Raw genomic sequence first — 19,096 nt, 5'->3', positions numbered from 1 at the left:
CAAAGGGTTCAGAGAATCTGGAGAAATCACTGCACGTAAACAGCTAAGCCCGTGACCTTCGATCCCTCAGGCTGTACTGCATCAACAAGCGACATCAGCGTGTAAAGGATATCACCACATGGGCTCAGGATCACTTCAGAAACCCACTGTCAGTAACTACAATTGGTTGCTACATCTGTAAGTGCAAGTTAAAACTCTCCTATGCAAGGCGAAAACCGTTTATCAACAACACCCAGAAACGCCGTCGGCTTCGCTGGGCCTGAGCTCATCTAAGATGGACTGATACAAAGTGGAAAAGTGTTCTGTGGTCTGACGAGTCCACATTTCAAATTGTTTTTGGAAACTGTGGACGTCGTGTCCTCCGAACCAAAGAGGAAAAGAACCATCCGATTGTTATAGGCGCAAAGTTGAAAAGCCAGCATCTGTGATGGTATGGGGGTGTATTAGGGCCCAAGACATGGGTAACTTACACATCTGTGAAGGCGCCATTAATGCTGAAAGGTACATACAGATTTTGGAGCAACATATGTTGCCATCCAAGCAACGTTACCATGGACGCCCCTGCTTATTTCAGCAAGACAATGCCAAGCCACGTGTTACATCAACGTGGCTTCTTAGTAAAAGAGTGCGGGTACTAGACTGGCCTGCCTGTAGTCCAGACCTGTCTCCCATTGTAAATGTGTGGCGCATTATGAAGCCTAAAATACCACAACGGAGACCCCCGGACTGTTGAACAACTTAAGCTGTACATCAAGCAAGAATGGGAAATAATTCCACCTGACAAGCTTAAAAAATGTGTCTCCTCAGTTCCCAAACGTTTACTGAGTGTTGTTAAAAGGAAAGGCCATGTAACACAGTGGTGAACATGCCCCTTCCCAACTACTTTGGCACGTGTTGCAGCCATGAAATTCTAAGTTAATTATTATTTGCAAAAAAAAAAAAAGCTTATGAGTTTGAACATCAAATATCTTGTCTTTGTAGTGCATTCAATTGAATATGGGTTGAAAAGGATTTGCAAATCATTGTATTCCGTTTATATTTACATCTAACACAATTTCCCAACTCATATGAAAACAGGGTTTGTGTGTATATATATATATATATATATATATATATATATATATATATATATATATATATATATATATATATATATATATATATATATATATATATATATATATATATATATATATATATATATATATATATATATATATATATATATATATATATATATATATATATATATATATATATATATATATATATGTATATATATATATATATATGTGTGTGTATATGGATGAATGGATATATATGTATGTATATGGATATGGATGAATGGATATATATGTATGTATATGGATGAATGGATATATATGTATATGGATGAATGGATGGTACAGGCCAAAAGTTCATTCACAACACAACTGATGGTCCCAACCCCATTGATAAAGCAAGAAATTCCATTAATCAATCCTGATAAGGCACACCTGTAAAGTGAAAACCATTTCAGGTGACTACCTCTTGAAGCTCATTGAGAGAATGCCACGATTGTGCAAAGCAGTAATTAGAGAAAAGGGTGGCTATTTTGAAGAAACTAGAATATAAAACATGTTTTCAGTTATTTAACTTTTTTTTGTTAAGTACATAACTCCACATGTGTTCATTCATAGTTTTGATGCCTTCAGTGACAATCTACAATGTAAATAGTCATGAAAATAAAGAAAACCCGTTGAATGAGAAGGTGTGTCCAAACTTTTGGCCTTTATTGTATGTGTATATGTACAGTATATGCCAATACCGATAAAAGAAGGCCAATATCGATATATGTCAAAATGCCAAATATGGCCGTCGATAGTCTGCCCGGCCGATCAATAATTTAAATTAAACATAACATATATAGAGGCATTGGTTGACGATGTTTGGATGCAACTTGTGTGTCTTTGTGTGGATCTTTATTTTGATATTCTATTGATACCAGGGGTCTGCAGCCAGTCCCAGATGAGGAGATCCTCCAGCTTTATGGGGGAACTTACCACATTCCCCTGCAGCAGGATAGTGGCTTCTATGGAAAGGTGAGTTTTATTGTCACTTACACTCAGGGCTGCCACTCCCTACAAGCAGATTACTCGCTGTGTGTAGGGCTTCGCGGCCCATAGGAGCCCCGTTTTGTGTGAGGAAGCGCATGTAAAATCTAAATTAATTAATGACTGGGCACTTCATCTGACATTTCACCGCAAACATATTCCTAGCCCCTTCATGCTCCTTCTAAGAATATGATGTCAAATTTCCCTTGACATGGGGACAAGCGGTACAAAATGGATGGATGGATTCTCACTGTCCCCCTGTGGTGCGCAGGGTTAAAGCTGATCTCGTTAAGTGTACGCACTGGGTTTAATCTTCAGCTGGAGTTGTTTCAAAAAGGGTTCAGGAAGGATAAAAGTTTATATTTTGTTAAATTAATTTGTTCTGAAGAAATACATATTTGAACAAATTATGTTTAGGGCCCCAATTCAGCCAGGGGCAGCCCTGCTTATATTCATAGGTTGTATAATGGTGCACACTCATACTAATACCATTAATTAATCACATTTTAATTTAAATTAATGTGAATTTAATTGCCTTTATGACTAATTTAACATACAGTAACAACTCATTTGTAAGGCATTGCACTCTATATAACATATCTGCCCTCTCTATTTTTAGGTCAAAGAGCAGCATTGTATTATATTTGAATGCCTGACAAATTCCTAAAAATGTAAAGTAGTATACATTGTGGTTGTCTATGACCATAGCTCCAGTTGTCTATGACCATAGCTCCAGTTGTACATTTTTATTTTTTTTAATTAAAAAAACCTTTTGTCCCCGGGGGGCAATGAAGGGGCACTTTTTAAATTTTTTTTTATTTTGCCTATTGTTTGCAATCATTATGAAAGACAAGACGACAGGTGTATTTTTTTAATGCATTCTAACTCTTAAATAAACGAAAATAAAAGTCCACTTACAATGGATCCAATGGGACATCCTCTAATCCGCCCATAAAACCCAATAAATAACCATCCAAAACTGCAAACAATACTCAATTGACATTTCGTGACTTGAATATTAACCAAGTATGAGTGATATTATTATAACCGCTAACGCAGATTAACTATTTATAGCAGCGTCATCACTACTTTTGGCTGGTGAGCTGCTTTCTCTCCTCGGAACTTGTGGAAGTTTATTGTAGATCATAAATAATCCCTCTCACCTTGATAGTAGAAGTAATAGATAGACGTAATCTGACAAATTGGTACACTTAGACAGCCAATTTAGACCTGGAAATGGTGAGAAAGACACTAACGCTTGTTTCCACCCCCCTTTTTCTTTGAGGATTACTAGACATTCGTCATCTAAACAGGATTATAAAACAATTCTATCAGTCAGCATCCTAATGGTAGCAGACATTGTACAGTAAGTGATGTTTTATTATGTTTGTTGGCTCTCATGAAGTATGCAGTGAGTAGTAATCAGTGATGTTGAAGAAAAAAGGCACAATTCTTACAAAGTGCAGTTCCCCTTTCCCTAAAGTGATAAATGTATGGATTTGGAACGCTGTCTGACAGATGGTATGTTAATGAAACAAAATGTCAAGGATTCGGTCCTAATCTCATTCAGACAATTTAGGATTAAAAATGGAACTGCACTCTGAAATTCCATTCATTTGGCTTGTATGCTTACATAAGTGAACACTGTCAATTTTATGAATCTCATTTTCTCCATTGTAGCAGTACTGTGGGGATTTGTAACCGCATGTTTCCAAAATAATTGGTTCATTGTTCAGATTTTTCTCAGCCTCTCACTCTGTTAGATTGAACTGTCACCAAGCTTTATTCAACACATTTCTTCATTAAGAGACACTCATACTGAGGTTTGCAATGTAAATAGCCTCTCCTTCTTCAAAACCATTTTGAAACATCTGCCTGCTCATGTTTGCAGTGCAGTGGTGAAAGTTGGAAAAAAAGAAGCATTTAAATCTTTAAGTTGCTTTGTTTGTGTAAAACAACTAACAACTAATGATAAGTAAGATTACAATTTGCCATCCTTTTAACAGGGCCCTAAGGTGAAGCAGTTTATGGACATCTTCTCTATCCCTGAGATGACACTCTTGGCTGTGGCAAATGATTTTTTCATCACCAACGACATTGATTATGATCCGGTTCATCTTTCCAAAGATGTGTCCGTAAGTATGACTCTTAATAGAACCCCTCCTCAATATAAAACCTTTATAAAGCTCATCTACACAGGCTGAATTATTTAGATGTATTTTGGTCTTGGTGTAATGGTTGGGATTCTATTCAAATGTCTTTCAAATGTGCAACAAATTTTTATAGAAAAGCAACATTTAGATAAGTGCATGTTTGGGAATGTGCTTAGTGTGTGCAGTAGACCCACCGTCTATGTGACTTCCTGTGTCTCAGCACAAACGTTATCATAGAGGATATTTGGCTCAATATACTCAAGTTACATGGGGACAAAGATCATATAGATAATTTTGTCAATGCACTTACATTTTTTTTTTGTCCCTTCTGTTAATCAATGAACACTAAGCAGGACCGTTGGACACATGTTCATTAGATCCAAAAAGAAGATACCCTTACTGAAACGTTTATTTGAGGTTTATCAGTTCTTTGAACAGTGATTTTTCCAAAGCAATTTTTCCCATAAGTATCCATTCAAGAACTAAACAAAAATAACACAAAACACTTTTTTTTAATAGATACTAAATATACTTGAACTTGTGGAAGACAATACCAAATACAAAATGATAAATGAAATGGAAAAAAAGCATTTGATACCACTTTTGCCTTTATTGAAGACTCTTGCAGGGGAAGAGTTGTACAGCATGTACTGTACAATCATTTCCCACACTGCCCCGACTCAGTTTACTAAACCGTCCCTCCTACAACCTTTGTTAACTAAGAACCTTTCCATTACAATACAAACAGACGCCACCCTCTTACTTTGCTCTGTAGTTTTTCTTGAAAACCATTGTATCTCACTTTCTTTTTCAAAGTGCTGATACTTGTAACTTTCTTTGCCTTCATTGTTTGTTGTTTTGCATTCATTTACTATATAAAAAAGCACAGATATTAAGTCACCCAACATGTAGGATTAGTTTGTTAGCTGCAATGTTTGGCCATGGGATAACCAAGACAGTATAAGAAAATAATGGCAAATTTTTGGAGAAGATTTTTGTTGGAATCCTACAAAAAAAATGGAATGAACGAAAACCGTGAATATACACAGTTGAAAGACATGTCAGGTCAGGTTCTTCAGTGGTCAGTTGCTGGTATTCAGATCAAGCTGAGCTGCTGCATCTCATGTTATTAAACCTCTCGTTCCTGCTGAGAGGTACAGTAATGTGAAATACTGTTTTTCACATTCCTCGGTCGGAAGCAGAGGCATCTGCTGGGCTACTGGGTGAAAGAACCACTAGGTTTTTACTAAGGTTAACAAATAAGGTGTATAGTTACAGGACCATGCAAGTTCTACCTGTTAAAGTGTGCGCAAAAACACGAGAACAAAGGTGATGACATTTCCGTTTGTGACCTCCAGGAAGCAATTGGCATGGTTCACCTTAAAGGCTTGATGTACAAATGGATCATGGAAGACCTTGGTAGGAATCTTAAAGTTGAAACTATGCAAAATTCACCTGTTGACCAAATACATTTCTGAGTTGTATTCTTTCTGTCTAGACAAGTACATTCTCAGAGGAGAAGAGACAGAGGCAGTTTTGCACCGACTTGTCAGTCACGGAAAGAAACTCTTCCTCATCACAAACAGTCCCTTCAGTTTTGTGTAGGTGCTGTGTGCTTGGACTCACAACTGGATATAACGTGTTTAAGTGTTTGTTTGTTTTTATGTGAAGGGATAAAGGAATGACGCACATGGTGGGAAAGAAGTGGAGGGACTTCTTCGACGTCATCATTGTGCAGGCAGACAAACCTCACTTTTTCACTAACTGTATCAAGTATGTACAATGTAATGTATCAAGTAAGTACAGTAGTACCTCAACTTAAGAGTGTTTTGAGATAAGAGCTGACTGACTCTCTGCTAATTGTCATGCTTAAAATTTCAAGCAAACATTGGAGTTACAAGTATCCTCGACGTTAGTTTTCGTAGCATATGTCACAGTGAACCCTGTTAGATCCGAACAAAACATCTGGTCTTACTCGCTCGCATTAACTTATAGCTAGAGGTCAACATATAACTTTTTTTTGCTTTTTCCATGCTTGGGAATGAAGAAAGTGAGTGTAAAGCTCAGTGCTGAAAAAAGGTGGATGATTTTCATTGAATTAAAGAAAGAAATCATCAAAAACATGACAGTGTGTGTAGCCAACTTGCCGAAGCAATTTAAGCGTGTCACTGCTAGTCTGCACCATACTGAAGCAAAATTAGTCTAACACCAGCCAAAAATGTTAAAGTAATATTAACGGTGCGCATTAATCCGTGAAAACATGAAAAGCTGCTGTTGGTGTGTTTGACAGAGAAGCAGCTGGAAGGAGGTACCATAGAAATCCACTCTCCAAGGCAAATGCGATACATTATTATTACATTACTTCATAAACCTAGTAGTTGTACATTTTATTGTATTGTTTTTTTGTTGTTGTTTTTTTTTGGGCGATGTTGATTTGAGATAAGTGTGTTGAGTTAAGAACCAATTAAGCTTGGAAGTTGAGGTATTACTCTACTATGTAGCGTGGTTAAACAGCAATTCTAATCACGTCACGCTTGATTAACTCATCGTAGATTGTGGTGAAGCTACTATGTATTTTGCTGCTACTCTTGCAGACCCTTCAGACGCCTAGATGGGAACGGAGATCTTCGGTGGGAAAAAATCAGCAGTTTGGACAAAGGGCACATCTACAAACAGGTCATTATGTTCGTCACAATAAGTGGGTTACTTCTAGGTGGAGAACAGCAATGTGTTGTCCCCACATCACACAGTAAAAGACTCACTGGCTAGTTTCTCTGGTTTTTCAGGGAAACTTGTTTGACTTTCTCAGGTTGACTGGCTGGCGAGGGTCAAAGGTTCTTTACTTTGGAGACCATCTCTACAGCGACTTGGCTGTAAGTGTCAATGTGTAATGAACATCTTGTCATTTGTACTGTAATTTATTTTATTTCATAACGATCCCTTTAAGCGGCATGCTTACGCAATCGCACACTGTTCCTGTGTTCTCCGATTTAAGCACCTCAAATCCATGCCGCGCATAAAATCAAGTCCAATCTGAACTGTAAATAAAATAAACAGTTTTTTATGTACCATTTAGCTATGTGAGTGACAGCTGACAAAAAGCAGTAACAGGTAAAACAATGACAAACAATGTCCAGCCAATTGTTCTAGAAAGATGGCGATTGTTTGTTCAACAATCGCTTCATTGTGCAAAACTGGTTACTGTCACAACAAAACAACATAATCAAAACATACTTTCTAGCAAAACTGGTTACTGTCAGCCGTAACCACGACAAAACAAATAAAGAACCCGTCATATCAACATCAACATGTCTTGCCATCTCTCACTTACACCAGTACACGCGCACCAGGGCCCTCAGGTAACAAGCTGGCGTACGCACAAAAATCTGCTGTACGCCGTCTTTCACGGCAAAGATGATATGTATCAAAACTAATGATGTGGAAATGTGTGCTGCCTCACTACAACTCCATAGCTGTCTTACGATGTCATATTTCTACAGGTTGTGGATACTTTAGTAACACACAGAGATGACGCTGGGTAACAGTTCACATAAAAAAGTGCCAACTGTTACCCATCAGACTGGTTTGATGTGCCCATCAGAAACATATGAACAAATAACCCCCAACCAATGGATTAAATGCCTTATATTCATATAAATATTTGTGTGGACATATATTAATTTATGTAGGCGATCATTTCGCCTCCTGTTGCTGTCAAAACGTGATCCTGTGACTCCTTGTCCATGTCAGGCGGACAGCAGCAGCACCGGGTGCATATACGGCTGCTACTGCAAGAAGATCTCCTGTATTTTATTAATAAATGGAGTAATCAAACACAAATTAGTCTTTCATATCCTTTGTGATATGCTGGCATGTTTAAATGTAATACATTTTTACCGCAATTGTCCGTATTTTCAAATGAAACTAATCTGACTAATGTGAGCTGACTACTGTATGAACACATTTTGTTATAAGTTACAAAAAATATTTTACATTGGGGTAGTGAGTCACCCACCTCTTCTAAAGTTTTACATATCATTGTAGCAACTAACTTTTCAAACGGGGAGCTGCATTAATTTCCCCCAGTCAGTTTTGCCGACGTATATCTATCTGCTTCTTGACCTTCTCACTGACACATTTCTTTTTTATTTCCGCCTGCGTTCAGTTATCAAAAAACACTGCAATGCCAGGCTGACAATCTTTCTGTCTTTGCTTGAAACACAAGAAAGAAGCACCTACAGCTGACTTGTGATTGGTCAGACCTTGCTGAGCTCAAGCACATGGCTACTTTCAATATGATTTGTATATTTAAAGGGGGTGTAGTCTAGCCAATTTCAAGTAGATTGCAATGTAACAAAGAAATGTGCTTGGATTTGTGCGTGTGGACACTTTAATATATCTGAATTTTTACCTGCATACGCAGTTTTTTGGATTTGATTGTACATTATTTTTTAGTCGGAAAGCCATGCAACTCTTTAAATGAGGCCACAGCTTAGCCCCTGATGGGTTCAGGGCCACACAAACAGTCGGACATCTTAAAGTAAAAAATGTTTTAAATGTTCCAGTCATATTTATTACTACAAACAAGTATTTCTACATGCAAATAATTGTGCAAGAACATCTACTGTTTCAAGTAAATTAAATTAAAAGAATAACTTACAGTTGATTTCTTTAAAGTAACAAGGTAAACATCCTGTGTAACAAGTGTAAAACAGCTCAGTGTCTTTCAACTTTTACACTATGGAAGCAGTGTCCTCTACAGTGGACATTTTTTACATCGACCTGTTTCTATTCTCAGTGTTTCTCAGAAAAGCAAACTAACAATATAACTTTTAATAATGTAAATACCTCACAAACTGCTGTTTGGCTTCGCTGACTTAAAATATATTTTCTGTGTGACGGTTTGAGGTGGCAACTAATAGTAACTAGGTAGTAAGCAGACTTAACACCTTTTTCACCAGTATAGCCGTAACTCTAGTCAACAAGCTGTCCCACCACTCTGGTCGCTTTGGTGTAGAACACATTAAAGCCATCTACAGAAAGCTAGGAGTATCCAACAACGATTTCAAATTAGATATGGTCTCAGCTGATGAGGTGCTTAAAAAATTGAGCGCGCTCCACCCAAACAAGGCCACCGGCCTTGACAATATCCCCTACAGATTCCTCAGGGACTCTACCTCCACTATTGCCCCAATCATCACGCACATAATAAACCTCTCAATTTCACAAGGCCAAGTACCAAAAGATTTTAAGATAGCAAGAGTAACTCCCCTCTTTAAAAAAGGAAGCAAATTGGAACCTGGCAACTATCGACCTGTTTCTATTCTCAGTTCCATTTCGAAAGTAATGGAAAAAATAGTTTATGAACAGGTCAATAGTTACCTTGCTACTAATAAACTCATGTACAAATTCCAATCCGGCTTCAGAACTAACCACTCCACTGACACATGCCTTCTCTATCTGACCGACCACATCAAACATGAGGTGGACGCGGGCAAATACTGCGGCATGGTCATGCTGGACCTCCAGAAGGCCTTTGACACCGTTAACCACGCTATACTGTTGGATAAGCTCAGAGCAATCGGATTTGACAAAACCTCATCGAGCTGGATGCAATCTTACTTGGAGGGGAGGGAACAGGTGGTAGAGGTGAACGGCATTGTGTCCCCCCCCCCTCTCAGTGAGCTGTGGAGTCCCCCAAGGCAGTATATTGGGACCTTTACTGTTCCTAATATACATAAACGACATGTCATCAGCATGCAACTGTGGATTGTTCTTGTTTGCGGATGACTCGGCCCTGCTGGTATCCGAAAAGGACAAGTCACAGGTGGAGAAAATCCTCAGTGCTGAGCTCTGTAGAACTTGCACCTGGCTCGCTGACAACAAGCTATCCATACACTTGGGTAAAACGGAATCCATCCTGTTTGGGTCCCACATCAACCTTAAGAAAGTCAATACTTCACTATAAAAGTAGGTGACATTGTTATCACCAGGAAAGGTGAGGTCACCTACCTAGGTTCCATTCTAGAGGCTAATCTTTCCTGTGATAAAATGGCAACCAAGGTAATCAAAAAGGTCAACCAATGAACGAGATTCCTCTATAGCAGTGGGGAACTCGGGGCCGCATTGGATTAAAACAATTTGGCCGGGGGCCGGGCTATATATATATATATAGCCCGGGCTATATATATATATATATATATATATATATATATATATATATATATATATATATATATATATATATATATATATATATATATATATATATATATATATATATATATATATATATATATATATATATATATATATATATATATTTTGACTCAGGGCCGCATTGGGTTAAAACAATTTGGCGGCCCTGAGTCAAAAAATTTGGGGACCCCTTAGATCAGGGGTGGGCAATTAATTTTTACCGGGGGCCGCATGAGCAACCCGAGCACTGCTGGAGGGCCACATCGACAATATTTCAATTAAATTTTGCTCAATTATATTTTTGATATATACCGTAAGATAAATAATAATAATAATAATAATAATAATAATTAATAATAATAGTAATACTTCAACATAGTGTGTGTAACAGCATTCCATGACTAATATAAATAAATTAACATTAATAATAAATGACAGTAAAATAAGCACACGTATGACTGAGGAGTCATAGTGTAACTTTGTGTGGTGTTTGAGTTGTCCGACTTTTTGTGTGGCCATAAACGCAGCAGTGGTTTAGTGCTATGTGTGTTGGTGACAGATGACAAGTTGGTTTTGGCCTGGTTTGTACGGCAGAAAATGACTAGTTTATCGAGATAGAATTGTTTTACTCATGTTTTTGGTGTGGTTATGTCCGAATATAAACAGTTTTGCTCAATAAAGTGATCGATATAATTCCTGTCCTCGAAGCATCTCGATAGACGTTACAATAATTGAACGGTGTTCAATTGAACGGTGTTGACGAACACCGTTAGGGCCGCTTGTTGTCACTGTCACTCAAAGTTGCATTGCAAAATTACATAGAATAAATATGTTTATTTTGTTTAGAATTCAGATGGGATTTGATTTGGTGCGCGTGATATATTTTCTGCGCGCAGCAGACGTTTGAGCAGTGCGCAATTGCGCAGGCACGCACCTTAGAGGGAACGTTGCTTTGCAGTCCATGTCTTGTTGGAAACACGCCATTCTTCATCAACTTTTCTCTTTTTAGCGTCTCGGGTGTAAACCGTGCATCACTTGTCGCTGCATGTGCACCTTCACTCGCAGGTTACACACGGACACACGCCCATAAATAATACTTTTCAAAATAAAAGCAGCACAGTTGTATTGCGCGCACGACATAGATGTTTTTTCAACTTTATGGGTGAGGGCCGACATCCGGGCAACTGAGCTACATACGGGTTCTTCGAGCCATAGCAACCAGACTGGCGTTGAAAACAAACCGTTGCCATTACTCTTGAACCTGTCGACCTACGCTGGTTAAACCCGTCATTCTGCCTCCAAAATGCAGAAAAACTGTGTTGTTTTTGGTTGTGCTAACCACAACTGGAAACAGGGAAAACAAAGATTGTATTTTGTTCTGCCAAAGCGTGATAAAAGCCCACAGAGACGAGACAAATGGCTCGCAGCCGAAGTCGGGGCCGGTGGCAACAAGAGCCGCCTCATGCTGTCTATGTCGGTGGCGGTCGAGTTCCGCGACTACTTGGGGGACTTCATCGAACACTACGCCCAGTTGGGTCCCAGCAACCCGGGCATGGTGCAGGATGAGCCGCGGCGGGCCCTGAAAAGCGACTTCCTAGTGCGGGAGAATCGGAAGTACTACATGGACCTGAAAGAGAACCAGCGGGGACGGTTCTTGAGGATCCGGCAGACCGTGAACAGGGGGCCCGGCTTGGGGTCAGACCATCGCGCTCCCGGCGCAGGGACTTATCGAGTTCCGCGATGCTTTGGCCAAACTTATTGACGATTACGGCGTGGACGAGGAGCCCGCGGAGCTGCCGTAGGGCTCGTCGATGACTGTGGACAACAAGCGCTTCTTCTTCGACGTGGGCTCCAACAAGTACGGCGTGTTCACACAAAGTTGTTGATAACTTCCGCGTCTCTTTCTTAGTAGCGCGCAGGCTAAGCTAACTAGCAAGCTAAGCTAAGCCTGAGAAGCTTTAAAGTTCACTGAGACGAGTCCGACGCAAATAATACATTTTCGTTTTTTCACACGATATGCGAATAAGTAAAAATGCGTAAATGAAGGATTTAACGCCGACTTCCAAGCCACAACGTTCGTTAAATGCTTTTTCTGTCAATGCTGTGTTCGCTGTGAGCTGGTTTGTTTTCAACGAATTCCCGGTTGCTAGGGGATTGGTAGGCGGAAGTGACGTAGGTCCGCCCTCACCCATTTTGTAATTAATGATTGCAGCTGTTCACATTCACTCACAATCACGCACACGTCCACACGGAAGTAATACAAATAACGATTTTCAAAACAAAAGCAGCACCGTTGTATTGCACACTCGACATAGATACTTTTTAAAATTTATTTTGTAATTTATAATTGGCCTCACGTGGGCCGGACAGGGACGCACAAAGGGCCGGATGCGGCCCGCGTGCCGCAGAATGCCCAGGTCTGCCTTAGATATATATATATATATTAGATATATATGTATGTATATATATATATATATATATATATATATATATATATATATATATATATATATATATATATATATATATATATATATATATATATATATATATATATATATGTATGTATGAGTGTATATATATATACATATACATACATACATACATACATACATACATACATACATACATATATATTAGATATATATATATATATATATATATATATATATATATATATATATATATATATATATATATATATATATATATATATATATATATATATATATTAGATATATATATATTAGATGTATATGTATATATATATATTTATATATATTAGATATATATAGCGCACTTTCGCGATGATGTCACGTTATCGATGAGAAAATGCATTTTTAGACAATATGATTTGCCTGAGAGGCTAGGAGACACTGTGAGTAGCAAGCGGTACAAAGTGGATAAGAAAAGACAGAAAAAAAAAAAATATATATATATATATATATATATATATATATATATATATATATATATATATATATATATATATATATATATATATATATATATATATATATATATATATATATATATATATATATATATATAATTTTTTTTTTAATACTTGGGACTTCCCGCGGGCCTGATTTTGGACGCTGGCGGGCCGGATAAGGCCCGCGGGCCGAAGTTTGGAGACCCCTGCTCTATAGAATCTCCTCTCTGGTCAACAAAAGCACCATGAGGATTTAGCGGGAACTCTCGTTCAACCCTTTTTCGATTACGCATGCACCTCCTGGTACCCTAGCACCTCCAAAACCCCCAAATCTAGACTCCAAACATCCCAGAACAAGCTAGTCAGATTACTTCTAGACCTCCACCCCAGATCACACCTCACTCCTACCCACTTTTTCAAAGTGGGCTGGCTCAGGGTGGAGGACAGAGTAAAACAATTTGCACTGAGCCTAGTCTATAAAATCCGCTACACCTCCCTGATACCAAAGTACATGTCAAACTACTTCCTTAACATAAATGACCGCCATAACTACAACACCAAGGGGAGCTCCACTAACCACGTTAAACCCAGATTCTGATCTAACAAAGGTCTTAACTCATTCTCTTTCTATGCCACATCAATGTGGAATGCGCTACCAACTGGTGTAAAAGAAAGGGCATCTCTATCCTCCTTCAAAACCGCACTAAAAGTAAACCTCCAGGCAACTTCAATCCTAAACTAACACCCTCCCCGGATTATTAATAATCAAATGTAAATAATCAAATGTAGATACTTTTTCTTATGCTTTCCGATCTCTCTCTCTCTCTCTCTCTCTCTCTCTCTCTCTCTCTCTCTCTCTCTCTCTCTCTCTCTCTCTCTCTGTCTCTGTCTCTGTCTCTGTCTCTGTCTCTGTCTCTGTCTCTGTCTCTCTCTCTCTCTCTCTCTGTCCACTACTTGCTGTACATATCCTACAAAGTCAGACCTACACTGTTTAAATGTACATTTCTCTGATGATACAATTGTTGATGACTGAAGTGATGATAACAACCAAACCTCGGGAGATGTAGTTTTAAATACAGACCCCGCTAGCGCTAAAATGCGGGGAAAAAACTACCGTATTTTTCGGACTATAAGTCGCAGTTTTTTTCATAGTTTGGCCGGGCTCCAGTGCGACTTATATATGTTTTTTTCCTTCTTTATTATGCATTTTCGGCAGGTGCGAATTATACTCCGGTGCGATTTATACTCCGAAAAATACAGTGCACTTACCAGTTTTTTTTTGGATACAGTCACACGTCACGGTATTATTGAGAAGACTTTGAAACCGAAATACTGCGGTATGTATAATACCGTTACATCCCTAATGTTTGCAAGTTAGTTTATGGCTAACTGTGCGGCGGATTTAAAAGATTAAATGTTGCAAACCTTTACTGTATTATGGCGAAACAATTAATCAAAATACTCTCACTGTACCCAATCAAATTTGTGCTTATTCTGGTGTCATGTATTAAAATAAAAATCATTAATTGTTACTGTATTCTTGTTGTAGAAATGCTATTCAAAATTGTATATGCTTTGAAAAATGTTATGTATTGGTTTGGATTTTTTTGTAGAAACAAAAAATGCATGTGCTTTCAATACATACAGTTCACTACATAGTCAAATGTATTGTGATGAACGGGAGCCAAAACATCTACAGCAGGGATTCTCAAACTGTTGTAAGCGTACCACTAGTGCTACACAGACTTCCCCTAGTGGTACGTCAAATAATCTCTTGAATAACATAGTGTTTTATTTTCCTATATTTAAACAGTGTTACTGTTCAAACTGTGAAAAAGGTTCAGGTGGCCAAAAATATACTTGTTAAATAAAACCGCTGTCTTATTTTTAATAAATACTTAGGACTACTACGCTACTATATTTTAATGTTGGTTATTATGGTGGTATTTGAAAAGCCAAGTGTGTTCTTAGGTGGGACCTGATAAAAAAAAGTTACAGAACCACTGATCTGCAGGAATTGGAAATATAATACAATATGGACTGGGGTTGTAGGGTTAAATATTCAACACTAGAGGGCAGTACATGCTTTGGTTGCTGTGGTTACATATGTGCTTTGTTTTCCATCCATTTTCTCAATTGCTTGTCTTATGTTGTGTTTTAATTTTCTAAAGCAAACCAAATTGACCTATTTTCTGCATAACAGGACTTGATGTTGCAACATGGCTGGCGTACAGCCGCTATTGTACCGGAACTGGAAGATGAAACCAAAGTTGTAAGCACAGAACGGTATGCCCTCAGCCTCACGTGGCTCCAGGCCCTCACCGGCCTGATGGAGCGATTACAGGTGAGATGTTAAAAGTTTGTGATGACTGGTTGTTCAAAATGCAACCCGAAAAACCACAAAAAATACGATTTTGACTATTCCTTGTTATCTAGATACATCGTGACGCAAGGTCTAAACAAGTTTTTGAGGAATGGCAGCAGGAGCGAGAGGAACTCACGTGAGTGACATAATTTTCACTTCCAGGATTATTATACTTGAAGCAGCGGTTCTATCTGAACTGGACAAAATGTTAATATTAAAAGTAGATCACTCATGACTTTGGAAAGGCTGTTTTCATTGGCTGACTTCTGCAGGATACGTGTCTACTTGTTGATCTGATTGGCCTCTAAATCAGTTGTTCTCAACTGGTCTCGCTGCAGGACCCACCATCTCCATTAATGACAGGTTGCTGGAATTAAGAAAATAAAAATCGCATGTTATATTTAATAAAAATGCAGTTTGACTTTGACTTAGTGCAAAATAACTCTTGTTTAATGAACATTTCACGAAAGAAGCACAAAATCAAAATTATTTTAACAAAAAAAATGCCTGCTAACTTTTGGTCTCTTCTTGATAGCTCAGCAGACAGTTAACAAGTTTTCAATAAAGACTCCAATTGAGTTCCATTTAAAAACCCTACTTTGAACCACGGTACAACTGACCATACAGAAGTAAAACATGTCACCTATAACTTACATATACCGTACGCAATAGTTTTTTTGACGTTCCACATAAATCAAATGCATTTAAACAAATGCAATAGCCTGATGCTAATTTACATGAAAAATCCTATATACATGCTAGCAATGAGCGTTAGAAATTTTACATGGCGATTTTGAGCACTTCCAAACATGACAACTAATGTATACATTCCACTTTAACAGCTGATCTGTAGTATACAGTGTTTCCCATAAACTGCCAAGATACCTGGGGCGGTGGGGGCGTGGCTATGGGCGTGGTTATGGGCGTGGTCACCATGACATGACACAATTTGCATAATTTACTACAATGATATGATTTTCTCTAAAAAGGCTCAAAAAATGTATACTTACTAATTAATAATAACAGTTTTGTTTTAAACGTCCATCCATCTATCCATCCATACATTTTACAATATAATTACAACACTTTATTTACATATTTATATACAGATTTGAACAATAAGTTATTCACTGAAATATATTTATTAATTGTGGTTCTTACAAAAAATATATCTTATAAAATATAAAAATAAATGTCTCTTAAAGCTCTGCCCCTTTAATTATACTAAATAATTTAACTTTAGCCTACTACTACAACCATATTATTTACCAGCAACATAAAGTGAAACAGAGGCAGAGGTGTCCTGCCACAGTCAGTAACAAATAAACAGAAAACAGTAGTGGTCAAATACAAATAAGGCAACAAGAGAAGTATCCTACACTTCTCTTTTGTAAAGTAAATCTGAACAGCCTATATGGGCATCTACATCAACTATATGATTTGCCTGAGAAGCTGGACAGGACAAAAAAAAAAAAAAAAAAAAAAATATATATATATATTTTTTTAATTTTATTTTTTTAATTTGTGGCGGACGTAATTCTTTCGTGGCGGGCCGCCACAAATAAATGAATGTGTGGGAAACACTGGTATAGTATTGTATTGTATTGTAAATATTCTATTAGCACGTGTTAAAAAAAGAAAAGGAAACGCAAAAAAACAAAAATGATTAATAAAAGAAAATTATAATTAAAAAAAACCCACGACCAATCAGGAGCAAGGGTAAAGTGTCTTGCCCAAGAACATAACGGCCGTGACTTGGATGGCGGAAGCTGGATTCGAACCTGGAACCCTCAAGTTGCTAGCACGGCCATTCTACTATCTGAGCCACGCTGCCCATAATTGCTTGATTAAGCTTCCTTTTCCTTTTTTGTGTCCCAGGGTGATGACCAAGAACTTGTTCAACCCTCAGTTTGGCAGTATCTTCAGAACGTGCCACAACCCCACATACTTCTCCAGACGCCTGTCTCGCTTCTCAGACGTCTACATGGCCTCCATCAGCTGTCTTTTGAACTACGACCTCTCGTACACCTTTTACCCACGTCGCACCCCTCTGCAGCACGAGGCTCCGCTGTGGATGGATCAACTGTGCACCGGCTGCCTGAAAACACCTTTTCTGGAGGAGATGTCTCAAATTCGATGAGCTCCAGAGCACAGATAGGTTTCACTTTTTGCGATTGGTTGACGCTTGGTTGCCTTGTATGACAAACATATGTGGACTGTGGTACAATGCTCTACATCCTGTCCAGTTTAGCTAATAAAGTAGACGGAGCAGTCTGGACTGCTTTAGAATTGTTCTTTCTTTTACGCACAATTAGCTTTTCACCTTACCATGTGCAATTCAGTTTTTCAACCAGCAGCCATTTACCTCTTACTATGTGTCTGTAACATGTACATGAAGGAACATGTTAGCTTTGTATTTTTGATTTGCAAGTGTACTGCTGTGGTCAATCAACTGTTAGTGTTTGTTCCCACAGGTGTTTATTATTACACTAATATTAGGAGGTGACATGACTCAGTCGGTAACGTAACAACTAGATCAGCTATCAAGATGATTGATGCTTTTATATCACTGGTACACGCAACTTTAACATAATGTTATCTCCATATATTTCATGAGTAACAATAATTTTTTAACCGAGGCGCAACAGTGGCAACCCTTTTGCTATTTTTCATATTTTGTTCCGAGCCAGCTTTATTAGCACCTTTTTTGGTGTCACCTGCAAGGAGTAAGTGTTACAGCTAATGCATTATTGCATTCATAAGAGTATTAAATATGCGGGCTTTTCCCTTTCAAGATCACTTATGTTTACTCCAAATGATTTGATCCGTGTACACTATATATTGTCTTAAATATGTGAGTACCAAATGTTGTATGTGGCAATGTAGCTCGTGTCAAGAATGTATATTTCAATAAACAGGTTTTACTGGAAAAGTGTCTTCACAAAAATGCCATCCATATCATGTCTTAGGTTATGAAATATGGCAGGTAACGCATAATACATTTGACTTTATGACTATGAAATTCACGCACTTAAAAGCAGTGTGGCTTTTGCGCTTTGATAAGAACCAATTAACATATTTGGAATTATTCTTTTTTTTTTTTTAACTTGCAGAAGGTCTTCTGAGCTTTGCTTTGGGACCAACCAGTCTTCCTGTGTTAGATGTTTGAGGCGGTTCACTTTTTTCCCTATTCATCTCATTGGTTGCTTGGTTGCTAAGCAGCGCAGCATCCATTCATTGGCGTTGTACTCTGCACAACAAACTCATTCACTTCAGCAGCCTGCAAGAAGACAACAGCTACTGCAAGGTAGTGTTCTCGGCATGCTGTTTCATTTTGTTTCCATTATAACAA

At 38.1% G+C, this 19,096-nt stretch overlaps 1 protein-coding gene across 1 annotated transcript in view; it reads left to right on the top strand.

Annotated features, from left to right (window-relative positions):
* nt5dc2 (5'-nucleotidase domain containing 2) overlaps positions 1-18,668 on the top strand; it is a 34,965-nt gene extending 16,297 nt beyond the window's left edge. The window contains exons 5-14 of the mRNA XM_062053350.1: positions 1,988-2,081; positions 4,100-4,228; positions 5,605-5,665; positions 5,745-5,847; positions 5,918-6,019; positions 6,841-6,922; positions 7,033-7,119; positions 15,583-15,723; positions 15,816-15,880; positions 17,623-18,668. Of these exons, the coding sequence (XP_061909334.1) occupies positions 1,988-2,081; positions 4,100-4,228; positions 5,605-5,665; positions 5,745-5,847; positions 5,918-6,019; positions 6,841-6,922; positions 7,033-7,119; positions 15,583-15,723; positions 15,816-15,880; positions 17,623-17,884 (1,126 nt within the window). The 3' untranslated portion in view covers positions 17,885-18,668. The remainder of the gene's footprint in view (positions 1-1,987; positions 2,082-4,099; positions 4,229-5,604; positions 5,666-5,744; positions 5,848-5,917; positions 6,020-6,840; positions 6,923-7,032; positions 7,120-15,582; positions 15,724-15,815; positions 15,881-17,622) is intronic.
* The last annotated feature ends 428 nt before the right edge of the window (positions 18,669-19,096 follow it).

Source organism: Entelurus aequoreus, linkage group LG07 (assembly GCF_033978785.1).
Source record: "Entelurus aequoreus isolate RoL-2023_Sb linkage group LG07, RoL_Eaeq_v1.1, whole genome shotgun sequence".
Taxonomy (NCBI): domain Eukaryota; kingdom Metazoa; phylum Chordata; class Actinopteri; order Syngnathiformes; family Syngnathidae; genus Entelurus; species Entelurus aequoreus.
This window is presented reverse-complemented; position numbering and strand designations above follow the sequence as displayed.